Source organism: Hemitrygon akajei, chromosome 23 (genome assembly GCF_048418815.1).
Source record: "Hemitrygon akajei chromosome 23, sHemAka1.3, whole genome shotgun sequence".
NCBI lineage: Eukaryota > Metazoa > Chordata > Chondrichthyes > Myliobatiformes > Dasyatidae > Hemitrygon > Hemitrygon akajei.
The window spans coordinates 62,424,820-62,443,146 of NC_133146.1; the positions used below are offsets into that span (position 1 = coordinate 62,424,820).

Here is an 18,327-nt window from a genome sequence, read left to right on the forward strand (position 1 = left end):
ATAATGGCTAGATCAAATTTGCTGTATGTGGAACAATCATAGCAAATATAAATGTAAATAAATATATTGATGGAAAAGTAGATTATTATTTTCCAGGGGATCACCAGGGTCTCCCTCTCCATTAGAGACATTTACTGGAAATGTTGCTCACAAAGTATTGTTGAGGATCCCTACCATCCACCCCACAATTTCTTTGACCAATTACTGTCAGGAAGGAGGTACTGGAGCATCAGGATGTGGACTTCCAGCCTGAGTAACAGCTTCTTTCCTCAGTCTGTGAGACTTATGAATACCCTGTCACCACCAAGGTCTTGTCATTCAGACAGCGAGCTTTTTACTGTTTACACCTGTGATACATACTACATGCATTTTGTATTATATTTTATTAACTTATTTATTGTAAAATGTGTTATATGCCATGTGACATATGTTTTGTGGCTGGACAGTAGTCTGGAAGAATGTTGCTTCATTTGGTTGTATAGATGTACAGTTAGATGATTATAATTTTGAACTTCAACTGTTATTATATAAGCTTTCTATTTTGCAGGAAGTTCTCTTGTTGAACACCAAACCTTCCAGATGATGGTGCTGTTGAACTGACTTTCTCTGATTATTTGAATACTATGATACACAGCATCACCTGAACATGGACCAGGCAACTGATTACGTGCACAAAGAAGAACCCTTTCAACCTGTCAAAGCCAATGTCAACCAGTGAAAACCATCCCAATTTCCTGGGCAATCAAAAGAACATCAACAGATGCTGGATATCTGAGCAACACACACAAAATGCTGGAGGAACTCGACAGGCAGGCAACATCTAGGAAAAAGTACAGTCGACGTTTCAGGCTGTAACCCTTCGGCAGGGCTGTATTTCAGGGTTTCAGACTGAAATGTTTACTGTACTCTTTTCCTAGATGCTGCCTGGCCTCCTGAGTTCCTCCAGCATTTGTGTGGGTGCTCCAATTTCTTAGATTATTGATGTAGAGCCATTTAGCTGAGGTACCCTAGAAGACAATAACTACCTAACAAGTAAATATTATTCAATAAAGTCAACAAGCAGTGTCAAGAATGTGTTACCTTTATTGTGTTTACATCAGGAAATGCCAAGGATAAGGCAATCACTGGTGCATTACAACTGGTAGTGCTAATGGAACTCAACATCTTGTGTTAATGGTAATTGATAATTTTGTCCAGTTGAAGAAAAATGAAGTATTTATCAAATCAAGCCAATGTCAGAAAGAATATTAAGGAGAGATTAACATCTTTAGTGCAAAGGTTGAAGAATACATGAAGCATAAGGCTGCAATTACAAATCAGGCAACCTCCATTTCCTTTCTTTGCAGCTCAGAGTTGTTAAAATAAATGTAACAAAATCAAATATTTTACATTTTTACTAATATATGAAATAAAAGTATGTACAATGATTTAAATATTGCACTGTATATACAAAAACTAAAAATAAACATCGGTTTGATTACTTAATGAAAAAAAATCCTGAACATTTTAGTTTATCTAAATTTGTCAACAGAATAAGTGCCATATGTGTTAAGTTACTGCATGACCATATCTGTATTTCATTTCAGCACACTGTACATTAAGGAAGTAGGTACTATTAAGCAGGCTGTGATATATATTAGCATTCCCAGGCAACTTTCTGCCGTTTCTCATTTCTATTCTTTAAAACCAGAGCAAACTTAATTGACATTAAGTATGGATATACTTGATCATCATTCTGAATACATGTGGCATTTAGGGTAAAATTTCTTGGCATTCCAATGACATGGTGAAGTGATTGGCATTGTTAGGCTTTGTTTGTCGTGATCTCCCAGACTGAGCTATAATAATCATTTCCTGCTTTAGCCATAATCAATCATTCTGAATTAGCCCACCGGAGCTTTTGGGCGACTGTGATATTTTAGTAGCTGAGGAAATCAATTCCAGCTTTGACACATTTGGAAGTGGTAATGTCAACAGCCATTGCTTTTATCTCTGTATCTCCAAACTGCATTAAAGTTTGAATCTCTCTTCTTGTTGGCAGTGACGTACTATCAGTTCCTGTTAGATCAAGCCGAAGAGTGCCACACTTCTTCACACTGGCATCAGTGATGAAGTTCACATTATCATTTTCTGAGCAGTATATATTGATCACTATAATCATTTGGGATGGCTTTGCTGGAGTATAACTGCGTTTAACAGTCTCACCAAGCGCCACGGACTGGTCGGCCGTGATGAACTTGTCAAACACATCGGTACACCAGCGAGTGCCATCTTTAACCAACAGCTTCTCCGTGGGATGCTTGCCGTCCACGAATCGATTCAGTACCCCAACTCCGTAGGTCAGTGGTGAGCGCCGCACCTTAATGATAGTGGGGTCCAACCCAAAAAGCACTGCCCCTTTTAGAATAGTGAGTCCCACGTCATGGGGAATTATGACACGACACTTGCTGGCAAGGTTAGACTGAATTGCCTGTTGAAGTAAAGGCGACTCAGCAAATCCACCTACCAGGAACAGAAACTTTAAACCTGCAACCTCAGGCTTCTGGAAGAGATTAACTGGAGAGAAAAAGCAATGAGTCAGAATTGCTTCATCATAAAACACAGCTGAGCTTTTATGTTCAATGTACTGAATTACATTTTCATCTGACCTTAGATAAGAAAGGCAAACACGATTAATAAATTGGTTTTGTCCAATGGATTTGTAAAGGAATGCCTTTGTCTCTGTAATGAGGTTGAAGAGAATACATATAATTGCCTTGATGTATTTATTGATTCAATGAGAATTTGCCTGGTCTTTCTTGGTTCCACTGCTGTGAGATTAATTAGGGCAAAGGTTACACAGTGAGGAAGAAATTCAGTTTATGAAATATTAATGTATGTGAAGCTAACCAATTAGTGGAATGGACAAATTAATCAGCCCTCATTGATTAAAGGGAATTGTTGGAAGGAAGATTTAATATTCCAACATTTTAAATGATGACATTCAGTCATGACATGAGATCCATGTATGATATGATATTGGTTCATGAGGCTATCTCAGAGAGAGTAAGTTATGAGTGCACAGTGTTAAACTGAGAGTGAATACATTAAATGTCATAGGATAAATCTCAAGCCATAATAATGAGTTAAAATAACTCCTCTATGCTTCTGGGTAAACCATTAAATGTATTTTACCATATGTCATCCTGTTTTGGAAATTTCCACTGGTCTAAAGCTGCTGTGTTAGGCCTGCACATAAACAGGAAATGCTGTAACATGTACATAAAGGTCAATAATTGTGTGAGCGATAAAGATCAGGACTGGCTCTTTCACGTCTTTCTTTAGCTGTGTATGCCTGTTGAATGTACTCCCATATGTTGATGTTACATCTCCAGTTACAGAATATACTAGATTAAATTAAATAGATTTTATTAAATATACCAGGTTAAAGGGTGCCACAGTAGTGTAGAGGTTAGCGTGACACTATTACATCTTGGGGCGTTCTGGAGTTTGGAGTTCAAATCCAGCACCGTTCTGTAAGGAGTCTCTGTAAGTGCTTCCCGAGGAATGCGTGGGGTTTCTCTCAGTGCTCTGTTTTCCTCCCACAGTTCAGAGAGATATTGAGTAGGTCAATTGGTCATTGTAAATTGTGCCATGATTAGGTTAGGGTTAATCGGGGTTGTGGCATTGCTGGAAGAACATGGCTCAAAGGCAAGGGAGAACCTACTCTGCACTGTATCAACAAATAAATAGTAGGACAATCAAAGGTGTTTGAGTTCAGACACAACACTAGCATCTACACAACGATGTGGAATTTCTTTTATTTAGAGATGCAGCTCAATAACAGGCCATCCCTGCCCAATCTGCCCGTGCTGCCCAGATACACCCATGACTAGTTAAACTATTAACCCATATGTCTTTGGAATGCAGGAGGAAACCCACATGGTCACAGGGAGAATGTACAAACTCCTTATAGGCAGCTGTGTAATTGAACCTGAGCTGCTAATGCTGTGACGGTGTTGCACTAACCACTACACTACATGCCGCACTTAAAATTGCCAAGCTATGTCTCACTTACAAAACTCAGGACCGATCCAATCCAGCTAAAGCCACTCAATCAAGTTTCAAGCATAAACAAAACTTTAGAAGCCGTTGCCATGCTCATCAATAATCTACTCACTGAAGCACTGTCTTCCAGAACCACTTGGCTCATCACAGATTTGGTCCGAATGAGGATCAAAGAACTGAACTCCAGAGGTGAGGCCAAGTCAACATGGCCTAGAATATATCACTGTTCCTTCATAGTATCTGAGTCTAGATTTAGGAGCTCCTTACACACTCTAGGGGCAAGGACTGCCGCAGTTCACAAAGGTAGTTTACCACCTCAGGGACAATTTGGGCCAGGCAAAAATAATGCTGGCCTTGTTGGTGATAGATACAATAAAGGATGATTTAATTGATTTCATGATATTAAGGGCAACTGATAGGTTAAATTGGAAAAAAGTCTTCTTTTAGGTGGAAAGCCAGATGATGATTGAATAGGTATTACCAGACCTTTTGGGAAACACGCCTATGCATACAGTGAAAAAATTTGCAATTCTTCCCCAAATTATATGTCAATTGTTAAGTTTAGATCTAACTGGAGACTGAAAGAATATTATTCAATAATAGTATTGAGGATATGGGAAAAAGATAAGCATATGAGGTTATATTACAGGTCACTGGGCAGCAGGACAGGTTTAAGAGGTTAAATAGCCACACTTACTCGTAAATATTTGCATGCATTAATTACTCTGTAAACGAAATTGATAAAACTTAAACACATCTAACTTTTATCTCAAAAGTAACATGGTACTTACGTAGATGTTGAACGATCTGGTCAACTGTGGGCTTAAACAAAGCGTTCATTGCATCTGAGTTCATCCTTAACATGCCTTGGGATGACCACTTTACAAAATTCACACTGCCAGAGTAATTAAAATAGCCATTGAGAGAGTGAACAGTACAAGATTGAAAGCCTCTTAACCTGTTCCCCAGTTGCTATGTCCTCATTCTTTGCTAATTCTAAGAGACCTTTGACACCTGAGAAATATTACAGCAAAGTAAAAAGGGCCAAATTGCCGTGTTGGATAGAGGGTGATATGCACTATTGGGCTAAACAGGTGCTGTAAAAAAAACTCTTCCATAAACAGAGAGTCTACAATGCTGGAAATCTTGAGTGGCATGCACAAGGATGGAGGCAAATAGTCAGGTCCTGGTGAAGGGTATTGGCTTAAAACGTTGACTGTTTATACCCCTCCACAGATGTTGCCTGACTTGCTAAGTTTGTCCAGCATTTTGTGTGGGTTACTCAAAAACTCTCCCAGTCTTTGCTGTTCTATTCAAAGCAGAGGGTGAATCGTAAGTTTTACAAAACATAGGTGTTAACTTGGCTTCAACACAGATTTTTCATCTTTCCAGATAACAATCTTGGAAGGCAAAAGATTAAATCTATTGAAGCTGACTGGAGTTAGTCTTGTTCTTCATCAGTCTGCCTCTATAAGTGTTTAAGTGTTCATACACAACATCAGATTTGTGATTGTTGACAAAAGCTTCCAAATTCTGTAAAGTAGCAATGTTGGAAGAGGAAGAGGAAGGAGTTTTCTTCCCCCTGTAAGTGGCATATACCACATAGGGGCATTATAGAAGTAGTTATAAATGAGACCTGACAACAGAAAGGAAAAGGAGAGTATTCAATTCCTAACTGTTCATTTTGTCAGGAAATCCCAAAATAATTCAGGTTCATTAAGGTTGTTATTTCTGGGTTTGTAGTGGGGATAAGCTCCCACTAATTATTAAATGTTCCCAGTAGTAGGCGTCTCAAATAGCCTCGGACAATAAAGTGCAGCTCCTGGCCTCAATGTGTGTCCTGGTTACTAAACCTGTCAGAAGCACTTCTACTCTCAGGAAAAGGAGCAGAAGTGTGTTACTGGTACCTTAAAACCAGTCACTCTCTGCAGATGGGCCTTGTCAGCTGTGATTGGCAGCTCATCCAGAAGAAGAACTCTGATCTCATAGACAACTAGGACACAATATCCATGGTCGGCCCCAACCAATGGATGGCCTCAAAAGATAATTCCACTGCCCCACTACTCTTGTAGACTACCATCTTTCTTCATTTTAAATATTTATTTAATTTTCTCTTAAAAGAAGATATTTCACTGCCTCCTATACTCTTGGTACATAAAAAATGTATTGACCTTCCAATCCAAATTCCTCACAGAATTTAACAGTCTTTTTACTCAAAAAAACTCATGGAATATCAGGAACAGGTAACTTGGAGCAACATGGAAAAAAGAGAAAGTGAAAATTAATAAAAATACAGAACTTCAAAGAAACATCATTAGTAATTCTATAAATAAGAGTACAAGTAGAATTAAGTTAGTACCAGAGATTTTTGACATCATAGTTAAATTGCTGCTGTGTGATTATGGCCATATATCATCCAACCTACATATACCATCTCTAACAATGGAAGAGATTATAATGGAAAAGATTCAAGTATGCACTCAATACTCTTCGCTGATTCCTGGGAATTGTGGCTCATGACTGCTTCATCATGGGTAAAGCCCCCCCCCATTCCATTGAACCAAACTTCACCCAACTTCACTCGCCCCATCATTAAAACGTTCCCACACCCAATGGACTCACTTTGAAGGACTCTCCATCTTATGTTCTCAATATTTATTGCTAATTTATATATTACTATTATTTTTCTTTTTTATTTGCACAGTTTGTTGTCTTTTGCACACTGGTTGAATATCCAAGTTTATGCGGGATATCATTGATTCTATTAAGGTTATTATTCCATTATGGATTTATTGAGTATGTCCACAAGAAAATGAATCTCAGGATTGTATATGGTGACGTATGTACTTTGATAATAAATTTACTTGGAACTTTGACATGGAGTAGGTTGCAATGAGAACCGATCATCTATCTGTAATTCATGGAAGTTTTGTCTGAGCAGCATTTTGAATGGATCACCTTTGAAACCACCCCGCTGTTTATCAGCAGAACGGATCACAACTCCTGCATTCACCTCATCATCCTCGGAGCCCAATAAATGGAAATAGAAGCAAGTCCCCCTCAATATCACAGATGGCCTAACATGACCTGAAGTGGAAAACTGATGGTTGCTGAGATGCTTACAATAACCAGCAGAACAAACCAGTTTTATACAACACACAAAGTGTTGGAGGAACTCAGCAGGTCAGGCAGCATCTATGGAAGAAAATAAACAGTTGTTGTTTCAGGCTGAGACTCTTCATCAGGATTGGAAAGGAAAGGGAAAGATGGCAGAATAAAAAGATGGCTAAGTGGCTAGCTAGATGGTAAGAGGCTAATACAGATTCAAGTATTAAGTATGTTGGCAAATACTCACCTGCTTTTTCTAAGGGCATGTTCCACACTGTGACCTCGAAACTTCTTATAGTAATCGATAAATGAGAAAGGTAAGTTGATATTGAGTGGATTGGTTCTTCCTGGAGAAGCTGCTCTTTTGCGCGACTCGAATGCTATCATCAAATCTACCCAAGCTGCTGGGCGTTTAATTTTAAACTGTTCAATGAAATCGTCCCCAAAAATCTTACAGAGAAGCTTTTCAAATTCAAAGTCCACTCCAATGGAACCATAAGGACCACCTGGAATTGAAAACAGTTGGTCAACAGCAATATCAACAAGATCAAGACTTTTTTAGGGTGTTACAGTAGCATAGCAGTTAGCGTGACACTGTTATAGCTCAGGGTGTCACAGTCAATCACAATGTCCTGTTAAGGGTTTTGTACATTCTCCCTGTGGATTGTGAGGGTTTCCTCCGGGTGCTCCAGTTTCCTCCCATAGTCTAAAGACGTACTGGTTAGCAGGTAAGTTGATCATTGTAAATTGTTCTGTAATTAAGTTAGGGTTAAATCAAGGATTGTTGGGTGGTGCAGCTCGGAGGGCTGGAAGGACCTATTCTGTACTGTATCTCTCAATTAAAAAAGAATTGCATTTACATTAAAACTCCAATAACCCTATATTACTGGGAATTATAGTGATGCAAGGGTAGCAGATTTCCCACACTATTATATATTATTCCTATTAATGCCTCAACATATGAGTAATTTACTTTTATTTTAAGGTGTTACTCAGTTCATGTTCAATATAAAGGGAGCATGGGAAACACAACTGAGTGTGTTTGAAGGAGTGTGGACAACAAAAGAAAAGTGGCTTTAAGAGGAGTATGGAGAACAGAGTACCTGCACGTTTAAAGGGAGTTTGGAAAATAGTATTCCTGTGAACTTAAAGGCAGTTTGGGAAATTGAGTCCTTGTGTTTTAAAAGGGAGAACAGAAAAGAGATCTCAGCAAAGCACTTGCCAAATCATCTGTCAGAAAATGCAGAGGAGGCTTGACTGAAACACAGAACAGTGGAGATGATTTAGTAGCAGGTGATAACATTAATAATAAACTACAAAATATCTAACCACGAGGGGCCACAAAACAAGAGGGAATAGGTACAAACCACAAGAGGCCAACAAAGCAACCAAAGGCTAGGAACAACTAGCTGAGGTTAGCCGGTTCGCATAAGTGAACAAGGAGTGAATGGGAGCTGGGTTTAAATAGGCTGCAGGTGATGAATTGGAAATAAGTGGCAGGTGACTTCTGTTGACTGGGTGGAGACTGGGAGATGCATGCCTCTGCAGGCTTGCTACCATCAGGATTTCTGAACAATGAGATGAAAGAGTACTGATGTTTTTCTGGATGTAGAAACATTCGTGGTTTTATACCAAGTCACATAAGGAAATATGAGGACATGTGTATCAGGTGAAGGCAAGACTCCAATAGATGAGTGCCTATCTAAAGAGAACAGAATCATAGGATGAAGAAATCTCTGAAGATCATAGAGCTTAAAATAAGATGGGGCAAGGTCATGGCCATTTTGTAAAAACAAGGAGGAAAATAGCAGAATGGACACATTGCTAAATTAAGACCTAGTGCAGGCTAGCAGGTTGAGGGGGCAATGTTTAAAAAGGCTTTTGTGTGGGCAGTGATGTAATCAGTAAAATTGCAAGTTAAGTTCAAGTTTATGGAGAGTGGGAAATGGGCAGGTTGGTCAGGAAAGTATTGAAATGGTCGTCTAGGGAACACAAAACCATGGAATGAGACTGTCAGCAGCAAATAAGCCCAAGCTATCTCAGAGACATACAGTGGAATGGAAGATTGGAATGGAGTTGATCAGAAGCTTATTTGTGTATAAGGTTAGAAGAGGCTTAGACAGGCAGTGCCTTTCTCCCAGGGTGGCACTGGCTAATATCAGAGGACATCCTTTTAGGATGGGTGGAGGAAAGTTTAGGTGAGATATCAGAGGTAGGATTTTTTATACAGAGAGTAGCAAGTGCTGGGAATGTACCACCGGGGCTGGTAGTGGACGCTGATACATTAGGACTATTTAATAGCCTCTTAGGCATGTGGATGAAGGAAAACTGGAGGATTATGGACTGTGTGGGAGGGAAAGGTTAGGTTAATCATGGAGTACATTAAAGATTCAGCAAAATAAAGATTGACAAACATGAACATGCAAAAGACACACGGTGTAAATAAAAGTAATACTGAGAACATGAGTTGATTGTATTGTAGAGTAGAGTATTGTAGAGTAATAACTGTTCTTGAACATGGTGGTGTGGGACCTAAGGTATTGCCTACCCAATCATAGTAGTGCATGGTGTGAATGCTAAGGGTCTTTGATGATAGCTGCTAATGATGGGTGATTTTGATACATTAGGCACATTTGAGTTTAAACGTGGGGGGTAAGCAAGAAATAGTAGGAGAAAAGCACGAAGAAGCAAGGAGTTGAGAGCCGGGGTTGGGATGTGATTCAGGAGTCAGGACTAAAATTGAGTGAGGAGATAAACTGGGTTTACAGCAATGGGGTGGGACCTTTTCAGGAAATAACACAATTAATATATGGGGAATCTATGCACATCTGATGTGGAAATCATGTCTCTGGCATAAGCCAGATTCATGTTTCAAAGTACCCGGTTACATTTCTGGATTGGCACAATTTAGTAAATAAATCATATTGCACTCTACAAATTCTTGATTTTCATATGTCTAGTGCTGCAAAAACACATCATTTGAATTTCTTGGCCATGACGATTATTTTAGCATTAATTACTAAAAGCCCTCTTAATCATTTCAAAGCTTCTGAAATTATATAATTGTACTTTAATACTTCCCTACAAAATACATTTTGGTCCTTGTTGAGAATAGTTTACACTTTCTGCTGTTGAATTTGAAGAACCCATAGATATATAAAGCAATGTTCTCCTCCAAATCATCATACATACCAATTGATGCCGACAAATCATTGCTGTTTTGGTCCTGGCACCAGCAGATCAGGAATAACCATATGACTAGTCATTTATTGGTCTGGTGAAACCCATCAAACAAAATAGGACTTGGAAAAGGATCTGGGGCTTCTATACATCTGAAATAGGAGTTATGCAAAATAGGACTTCTATAATCTGAAATTGAGTCGAAGCAAGGCATGAGGAAATGATATTCAGCTTGGGAGGATGTCAGGCCAGTGTAGTCAGCTTGTGTCTTTCACTGGGACAAGTGACCTAGCTAGTTTTCAAATCTGGGTCTTTTTATGTTATTGGTAAGCTGAACACAAACTTAGCTTCTGAAGAATGCTCAGCAAATCAATTACAGGCCTGTCTAGTCATAGAGTCAGAAAGTAATCCAGCTCAATTCGTTCATGGTGACCAAGAGCATTTCCAGCATCTGCAGTTTTATTTTATATGGTTACAGAGATCTCACTGACTGGAACACACAAAGTGATGGAGGAACTCAGAAGGCCTGGAGGGAAATGGATAGTTAAAGCTCCAATGTTGTGGGTTGGGTTGAAAGGTTGAAGTTGGCTGGGGGGGTGTCAAGGGAGGAAGATTGGGAGGGAGGATGGTAAGTCAGTGGTTGGGTGCATGTTGATAGTGGACAACATCTGTATAAGAAGGTGGAGAACAAGAGTTTGGGGCTGCTCAATTTTTGAAAGTTTCTCTGGCCCCCAAAAAAACATTCTATGACAATGTTCCTTTTCCACATTTGGGACAGTGGCCTTTTAAGACAACTGGTTAGTGTGCTCAACACTTGGTTCTCCTGCACACCAACATTGCTCAGAAGAATCCCAAAACTGTTTCTAGTAGTGATCTGAATTTTGGTGGGAAGAGGATTAGAGGAATATCAACCCCATTTTTCCAAAGCACTGGGGTCCTAGATCCTTGTGAATTAAAAAAAGGTTCATTTCTATTCCTTTTCACACCACAAAATCCACTCATCCTTTAGTTATAGAGTCATAATCACTACAGCATAGAAACAGGCATTTGGCCCATATAGGCCATGCTGAGCTATTAATCTGCCTAGTCCCTTCAACCTGCACTCAGACCATAGTCCTCCATACCACTCCCATCCATGTAACTATCCAAGTTTCTCTTAAATTTTGAAATCAAACCCACATTCTCCACTTCCGCTGGCAGTTCATTCCATCTGCTCACTACCCTCTGAGTGAAGAAGTTCCACCTCACGTTGCCGTTAAACATTTCACCTTTCACCCTTAACCCATGACCTTTAGATGTGGTTTCACTCAAACTCAGTGGAAAAAGCCTACTTGCACTTACCCTATCTATGCCCCACATAATTTTGTATACCTCTATCAAACATCCCCTCAATCTTCTATACTCTAGGGAATAAAGTCCTAACCTATTCAACAGTTTCCTATAACTCAGGTCTTCCAGTCCCAGAAATATCCTTGTAAATTTTCTCTGCAATCTTATTTACATCTTTCCTGTAGGTAGGTGACCAAAACTGCACACAATACTCCAAATTATGCCTTACCAACATCCTATGAAATTTCAACATAACACCCCAACTTTGTACTCAATACTTTGATTTATGAAGGCCAATGTACCAAAAGCTTTCTTCACAACCCTGTCTATCTGTGACATCACTTTCAAGGAATTATGGATTCCTTTCCTGGAGGACTGGTCCTGATGCTTGTAGTTGCTCAGCACCTGACATAAGATGATAATCTTCAGGCCTTGACAAATTTTAGCATATTACATTTTTATGTAAAATCCTTATGGCTGAATTCAATTGTTTTTTCCTTAAGTGCATTTTATAGAATAATATACTCTTAAATGTTGAAATCAAAATCACAACCACCACTTCCACTGGCAGGGTGTGTCTTTCTCTACATTCATGATACCATTGTATCCATAATTCTCTTCCAAGGGGCCAATACTACTCTTGTTTCCTCCTTAAATAATGCATCAAGTGAAGTCTTTGAAAGACTGTAGCACAGTTCCCAGTTCTTCAATGTCCAGTGAGGTAGGGCCCTCTACCACCTTCCTTCCTTACCATAGTGGCGACTGCCCCCTTCCTCCCCCCCCCCCCCCCCCACAGTACGTCGTTTGGTTGGATTCAATGGTTGTCAAATGAGGAACGATATCACCATTCTCATGACTGCTTGATGGGTCCTGATTGAGGGTCTCAACTGAAAACCTCAGTTACCTTTTTCCCTTCATTGGTGTTGCCTGATCCATGGAGTCTCTCCATCATTCTGTGTGTTATCTCATCTTTGCGCTCAGACAAGACAGCAGATTGGAAATAAATTCCTAGAATAATTGTGGATACATAGAACCCCTGTGGAACCATTAACCTTCTGAGGCTTTCCACCAGTGTTTGTTCATTTGTTATTTGCCATGCCAATGACCTACTTCTGCTCCTATATCTCATGGTCTTAAAAAATAGCTATATATTTTTTCTACAGAAGTAGTTTGTCATTGCCTTCTTCTGGGCAGTGTCTGTGCTAGTGCTACAGACAGTGTTATAGCACTGATTTGGAAAAATCACCTCCGAAGATACAAGTGGGAATAAGCCTAACATGAAAATGTTACAAATTACAAACTAAGCTTTCATAATAACCAGGGCACATCAGAGTAGGTATAAAAACTCTATTAAGATTTCCCTGTGGTGGGTTTTATCTGAACAATTGCAACACTTCTTTCCGGTATGCAGTATTGTTAATAAAAACAGAAGCACTGAGTTTACCTGAAGCCTTATAGAGTTCTTTCAGATGTCCTTCAGGTAGTTTAACCTCATGGACAGTGAGATCTACAGTGCCTCCTCCACAGTCCACCACAAGATAACGATCACCTAACAAAACAAACACGCTCATAAAGGACTTCAATTTATATTTTAAATGCAAATGCAGCGTAATAACATTACTAAATTGTTCACAAATTGCCTTTTAAATGCATGTTGTGGTAATGATTCTACTTATTTCAAATTAGAGTTTAATATTAAGCATTGCCTTTCAACAGAAGTTCTGTAAATATTATTGTCCAGAAAGACCACACATGTTTGCCATTTTTTTTTTGTTTAAATGATTTACAAATAAAATAGCCATTTGCTTGTACTGAAGAAAAGTTCTTCACTGGTATTTAAGACTCATAAAGTTCAAATACCTCCACACTACATTTAGTAAATTGGTTAGTGACTTCTTGCCAAATTCCTGCCAGCATTATTTATATTGCAATCTTGTTAAAACAGTTCACAAAGGAATCCACTGTAAACACATTTGCTTATATACAACTTAGAACACACACAGACAGAATTCAACTTTAATTGCATTGTTGTACATAGTATTCATGGTAATTTATTTAAATGTGCTATATTATCTAAATTGTGCTTTTGCCTTTATTCCCACTTCTGGCAGAGGCTGTAACTCAGCAGGCAAATACTTAGAGTAGAGGTTCACAATCTTTCTAATGCCATAGACATCTACCATTAACCAAGGGGTCCATGGACCCAAGGATGGGAACCCTCGATTTAGAGAAACATTTGTAGTTAACTAAAGAAACTCTCTGTACTTAGTGTAAGCTATTGTACAACATATATTAGGTATGTAAAATATGATGGTATCCTGATATACTGATGATTAAACTTTATGTCAAAGAATAGAATATGTGGAAACAATTTTAAACTAAGTTCCTACAAAGTTATTGTGGAAAAGTGAACTTTCATTTAAGTAATTAAAATTGTTAAAGATTATTAAAAGAGATGCAGTGAAGCAAGTTATAAAAGCGGTACAATGTGTGAAGCCAGTTACACACTGCGGTGAAGTGATTGCAGCCTTTCTCTTCCTTCTGAGATTTGTATCGCAATGTACATATCATGGAAACAGAATATGCAGCAACAAACAAGAAAAAGCACCATCACCAGCAACATGAAAATCAGAAAGAACCAAGAACAGCAGGAAAGAAGACACTACCTTGCTCCAATTCTGACCAGATTTCTCCTATGACATTTTCCACCAAAAAGGTGCGACTCTGTCGATTACGGCGTGTGTATTCTTTAGCTAGTTGTTAATAGAGAGAAGATAACTGAGCGTAACACAGAAAGAAACAGAACTGTTGTCAACCTCCAACAATTGATAATGTAAGAAGGATGAAGTTGATTAAAATGAAGGCATTTAATAAAATCAGGAAACTGAGATTGCAAGCTGTTTTCAGCTGATAAATTTTGGAATAGTGTTAAGAAAGCCACAGTATATGAATATTCATGATTACAATAATGGCTTGAAAATATCTAATCACACACTGTGTATATGAAATTCCTTTGCCACTACTTTAATGGGGTGGATTATTTAGAAAAGCAGTGTGTCAAGGAATGTCATAAAATCTGGTGGGTTTTTACCTACACCAGCTTGTATGTTTATTTCAGATCAACATTTAGGGAAAAATATAATACCTAAATTTCCCCATGCCTAAAAATTATTTTCCTGAACTAATTTTAAAATTTCAAAAGAAATTCAGTCGTATTCTTTGACTGTCATATATTTTGACTGACACAAAAAATATCTTTACCATCCTCAAGAATTCAACTTGTCATATAATTTTTGCTTAATCTTCTCTTTCAATTAGAAGTTGTATTGTTAAATTTGAAAATAATTGATTTACTATTGACCTTATTAAAGGGCACAGAGTAAGTATATTTAAATATGCTAAGCAGTGCACTACTGACATTAATTAGCTTCCTTGAAAAACAATTTGGTTTCCATTATTTTTGAAGGGTCTAATTTATTTACAGTAATTGTGCTAAAGAATTTGAACGTTGTTTAGATTCAAATGCTGAAAGTCTCAAACTTGCTTTTAGTTTGTTTTCACAATCTGGGTCACTGAGAATGATCTTATTTCAACAAAGCACAATTAATAAAATAAATGGTTATTATTTTCTTCTCTTTTGCTTGGCCTAATTTAAAATGGGGATAAATAGAATTATAAACACAAAAGATTCTGCAGATGTTAGAAATTCACAGCAATTAGAATTACAAAGAATTATATATGTTTTTAATGTTATGGGAATTGCCAAGAGAAAAATTATAGTTAATTCAAATTGACACTATTGTGAAAACCACATATAGTTACGAAATTCAACAAAACCTTCCTGACTGCAAGAAACAAAGACAACAACAATAACAGAATATATTGATGAAAAAATGCGTGTCTTATGGTTGTTATCATGATGATAATGGTTCTTAAATATTTTGGTTACAATATTTCATCAAGAAATCTCAAGACATTGGTGAAATGGGGAATTCTGAGGATATACTGAGAGATATAATCAAATGTAATCAATTAATAAAATATATGGTTATTATTTTCTTCTATTTATCTCTATTTTTTACGCTGAAAATGTAAATTTATACTGGGTTAAAATCTTACCTGCACTGCACTGAACGGCCTTTCCTTTTCTTAATTTTATGTTCAAACCTGGATAGAGTCAGTAAGTTTTCTGAGAATGTGGGTGTGGGAGGGGGAAGACATGAAAAGACCAGGTTCTGTCTTCTGTGTTCACATTACTGCATCCCCATCATAGGACAAAGGTCAGTCACTAAGGCTTTTCAACAGATTCTCCCAAATTTATCATCTGTCATACAGAAAAGCAAGGCAGCAAACATTTGGGAGCATTGGAGGAGCCACACATCAATCTGGCTTGGAAAGATGTCTCATTATCCCTGGGTCTTGATCGTGCAACATTCCACCAATCACTCCCGTGAAAGTATTTGTACCACACACACCGATGTGATTTAATACAGATGTTAGCCATCAATTAATTTTGAAAAGCTATCAAGAGTTAGTTAAAATGCTGGAGGGACTCAGCAGGTCAGGCAGCATCTATGGAAATGAATAAACAGTCGAAGTTTCAGGCCGAGACTGGAAATGAAGAGGGAAAGGAAGGAGGACAAGCTAGAAGGTGAAAGATGAAATCAGGTGAGTAGCAAAGGTAAAGGGCTGGAGAAGGAGAGTTCTGATAGGAGAGGAGAGAGGACCAGAGGAGAAAGTGAAGATAGAGGGGCATGGGGGGGGGGGCGGGGGTGTTGGTAGGTAAGTGATGAGAAGAGGTAAGAGGCCAGAATGGAGAATAAAAGAGAAGAGGGAAGGAGGAAGGGAAAATTACTGAAAAGAGAAATCTATATTCATTGCCTTAGGTTAGAGGCTATCTAGATGGAATATGAGGTCCTGCTCCTCCAACCTGACAGTGACCTATTCATGGAACAAGAGGAGGCCATAGACCGACATCCGATATGTCAGAATGGGAATGAGGAATTAAAGTGGTTGGCCACCAAGAAATTCTGTTTTTGGTAGATGGAGCAGAGATGCTTAACAATGCACTCCCCCAATTTATGTTGGGTCTCACCAAAGCAGAAGAGGCTGCATTGGGAGCAATGGATACAATAAACGGCCCCAACAGATTTGCAGATGAAGGAATATTTGGGGCCCTGAATGATGGTGAGAGAGGAGGTAAATGGGCAGAGATAGTATTTCTGTCACCTGCAGTGATACGTGCCTGGAGGGTGATTAGTGGAGAGTGACAAATGGACAATGGAATCAGAAAGGGAGTAATCTCTGTGGAGATGGAAAGATCTATTTAGCAGTAGAATCCCATTTAAAATAGACTAAGTTGCTTGGAATGATGTGTTAGATGCGGAGACCCATGGGGTGTTGGATAGGGAAGGAGGAACTCTATCTTTGTTAAGGCAATGGGAAGATGGGGTAAGTGTGGATGTCTGGAAAATGAAGGATATTCAAGTAAGGGCAGCATCAATGGTGGAGGAAGGGAAACCCCATTCTTTGAAGAAGAAGGACATCTCTGCTGTCCTGGAAAGGAAAGCATCATCCTGGGAACAGATGCAGCAGAGACAAAGGAACTGAGAAAAGGGAATAAGATTTTTACAGGAGACAGGAAGGGAAGAGGTACAGTCCAGATAGCTGTGGGAATCAATAGGATTATTAAATATATCACTAGACAGTTTGTCTCCAGAGATGGAGACTGAGAGATCGACGAAGCAGAGAAAGGTGTCAGAAATAGACCAAGTGAATTAAAGGGCAGGTTGGAAGTTGCGGGCAAAGTTGATGAAATTAATAAGCTCAGCATGGATGCATGAAGCAGCCAATTTTTTCGCATCTATGCTAAGGACAACTAATTACTTTTTCCTATTCCCTACTGTTTTTCCTGAGACTGAAGGTTAAGTCTATGAAGACTCTCTTTACTGGCCTCATGAAACAATATAAGAGAATAAAGTTTTGAATTCACATCAAAGAAAATTGCCAACTGGTTGACCTTACTATCAGATGAGTAGAATTAAAATGAAAAGTTCAAATCACCACAAGCAAACCAAAATAATGATTAATCTACATGATAAAATCAAGTTCACATTCACTTCTGAAGCCAGTAAAAAGGAATTATTACTAAATATAATTTTCTTGAAGAGATTTGCCTACTGGGCACATGTCAGAAATTCTGCAATGGGCATGTAAAAATCCTGCAGTGTTTAAGCATCAAAAGACCTCCATTAACATTCATCGATGGCTGAATGTCGAGCATGTGTTCATAATGGTCAAATTTCCACTACACAACCTTGAGATTATGATGTCATAAAGTCATGTTTATGATTTTAGTACAACTTTTACAGAGGCAAAAATTCACATGTTATTGTGTACATTCATCACCAAGAATATTGAGTTCATGGCTCTTCGTTCCCAAGGACTTTTAATTGCCCATTGAAAAATAAGCAACCAGCTTATGAATCGGGGGTTAGAATCTTAATGTCGAGGTAGAATTAAGTGAATCTCAAGTCATTGCTGTTTTGTTAGTCTCATATAGCCTGCAGTGATCTACAGACAGCAATATAAAGTTCAAAGTTTAAAGCACAGTTATTATCAGAGTATGTATACTGTATACAACCTTGAGATTTCTCTCCTTAC

General features: G+C 38.4%; 1 protein-coding gene across 2 annotated transcripts in view; it reads right to left on the reverse strand.

Moving 5' to 3' along the window:
- Positions 1–1,063: 1,063 nt before the first annotated feature.
- Positions 1,064–18,327, reverse strand: part of hspa12a (heat shock protein 12A) — a 114,638-nt gene continuing 97,374 nt past the window's right edge. Inside the window, exons 8-12 of one of the 2 annotated variants that reach the window (XM_073027836.1) lie at positions 14,331–14,417; positions 13,109–13,213; positions 7,403–7,661; positions 4,839–4,942; positions 1,064–2,556 (exon numbers count right to left, since the gene is read on the reverse strand). In XM_073027836.1, the coding sequence (XP_072883937.1) occupies positions 1,919–2,556; positions 4,839–4,942; positions 7,403–7,661; positions 13,109–13,213; positions 14,331–14,417 (1,193 nt within the window). In that variant the 3' untranslated portion in view covers positions 1,064–1,918. The remainder of the gene's footprint in view (positions 2,557–4,838; positions 4,943–7,402; positions 7,662–13,108; positions 13,214–14,330; positions 14,418–18,327) is intronic. The other variant, XM_073027837.1, reaches the window with a different exon arrangement.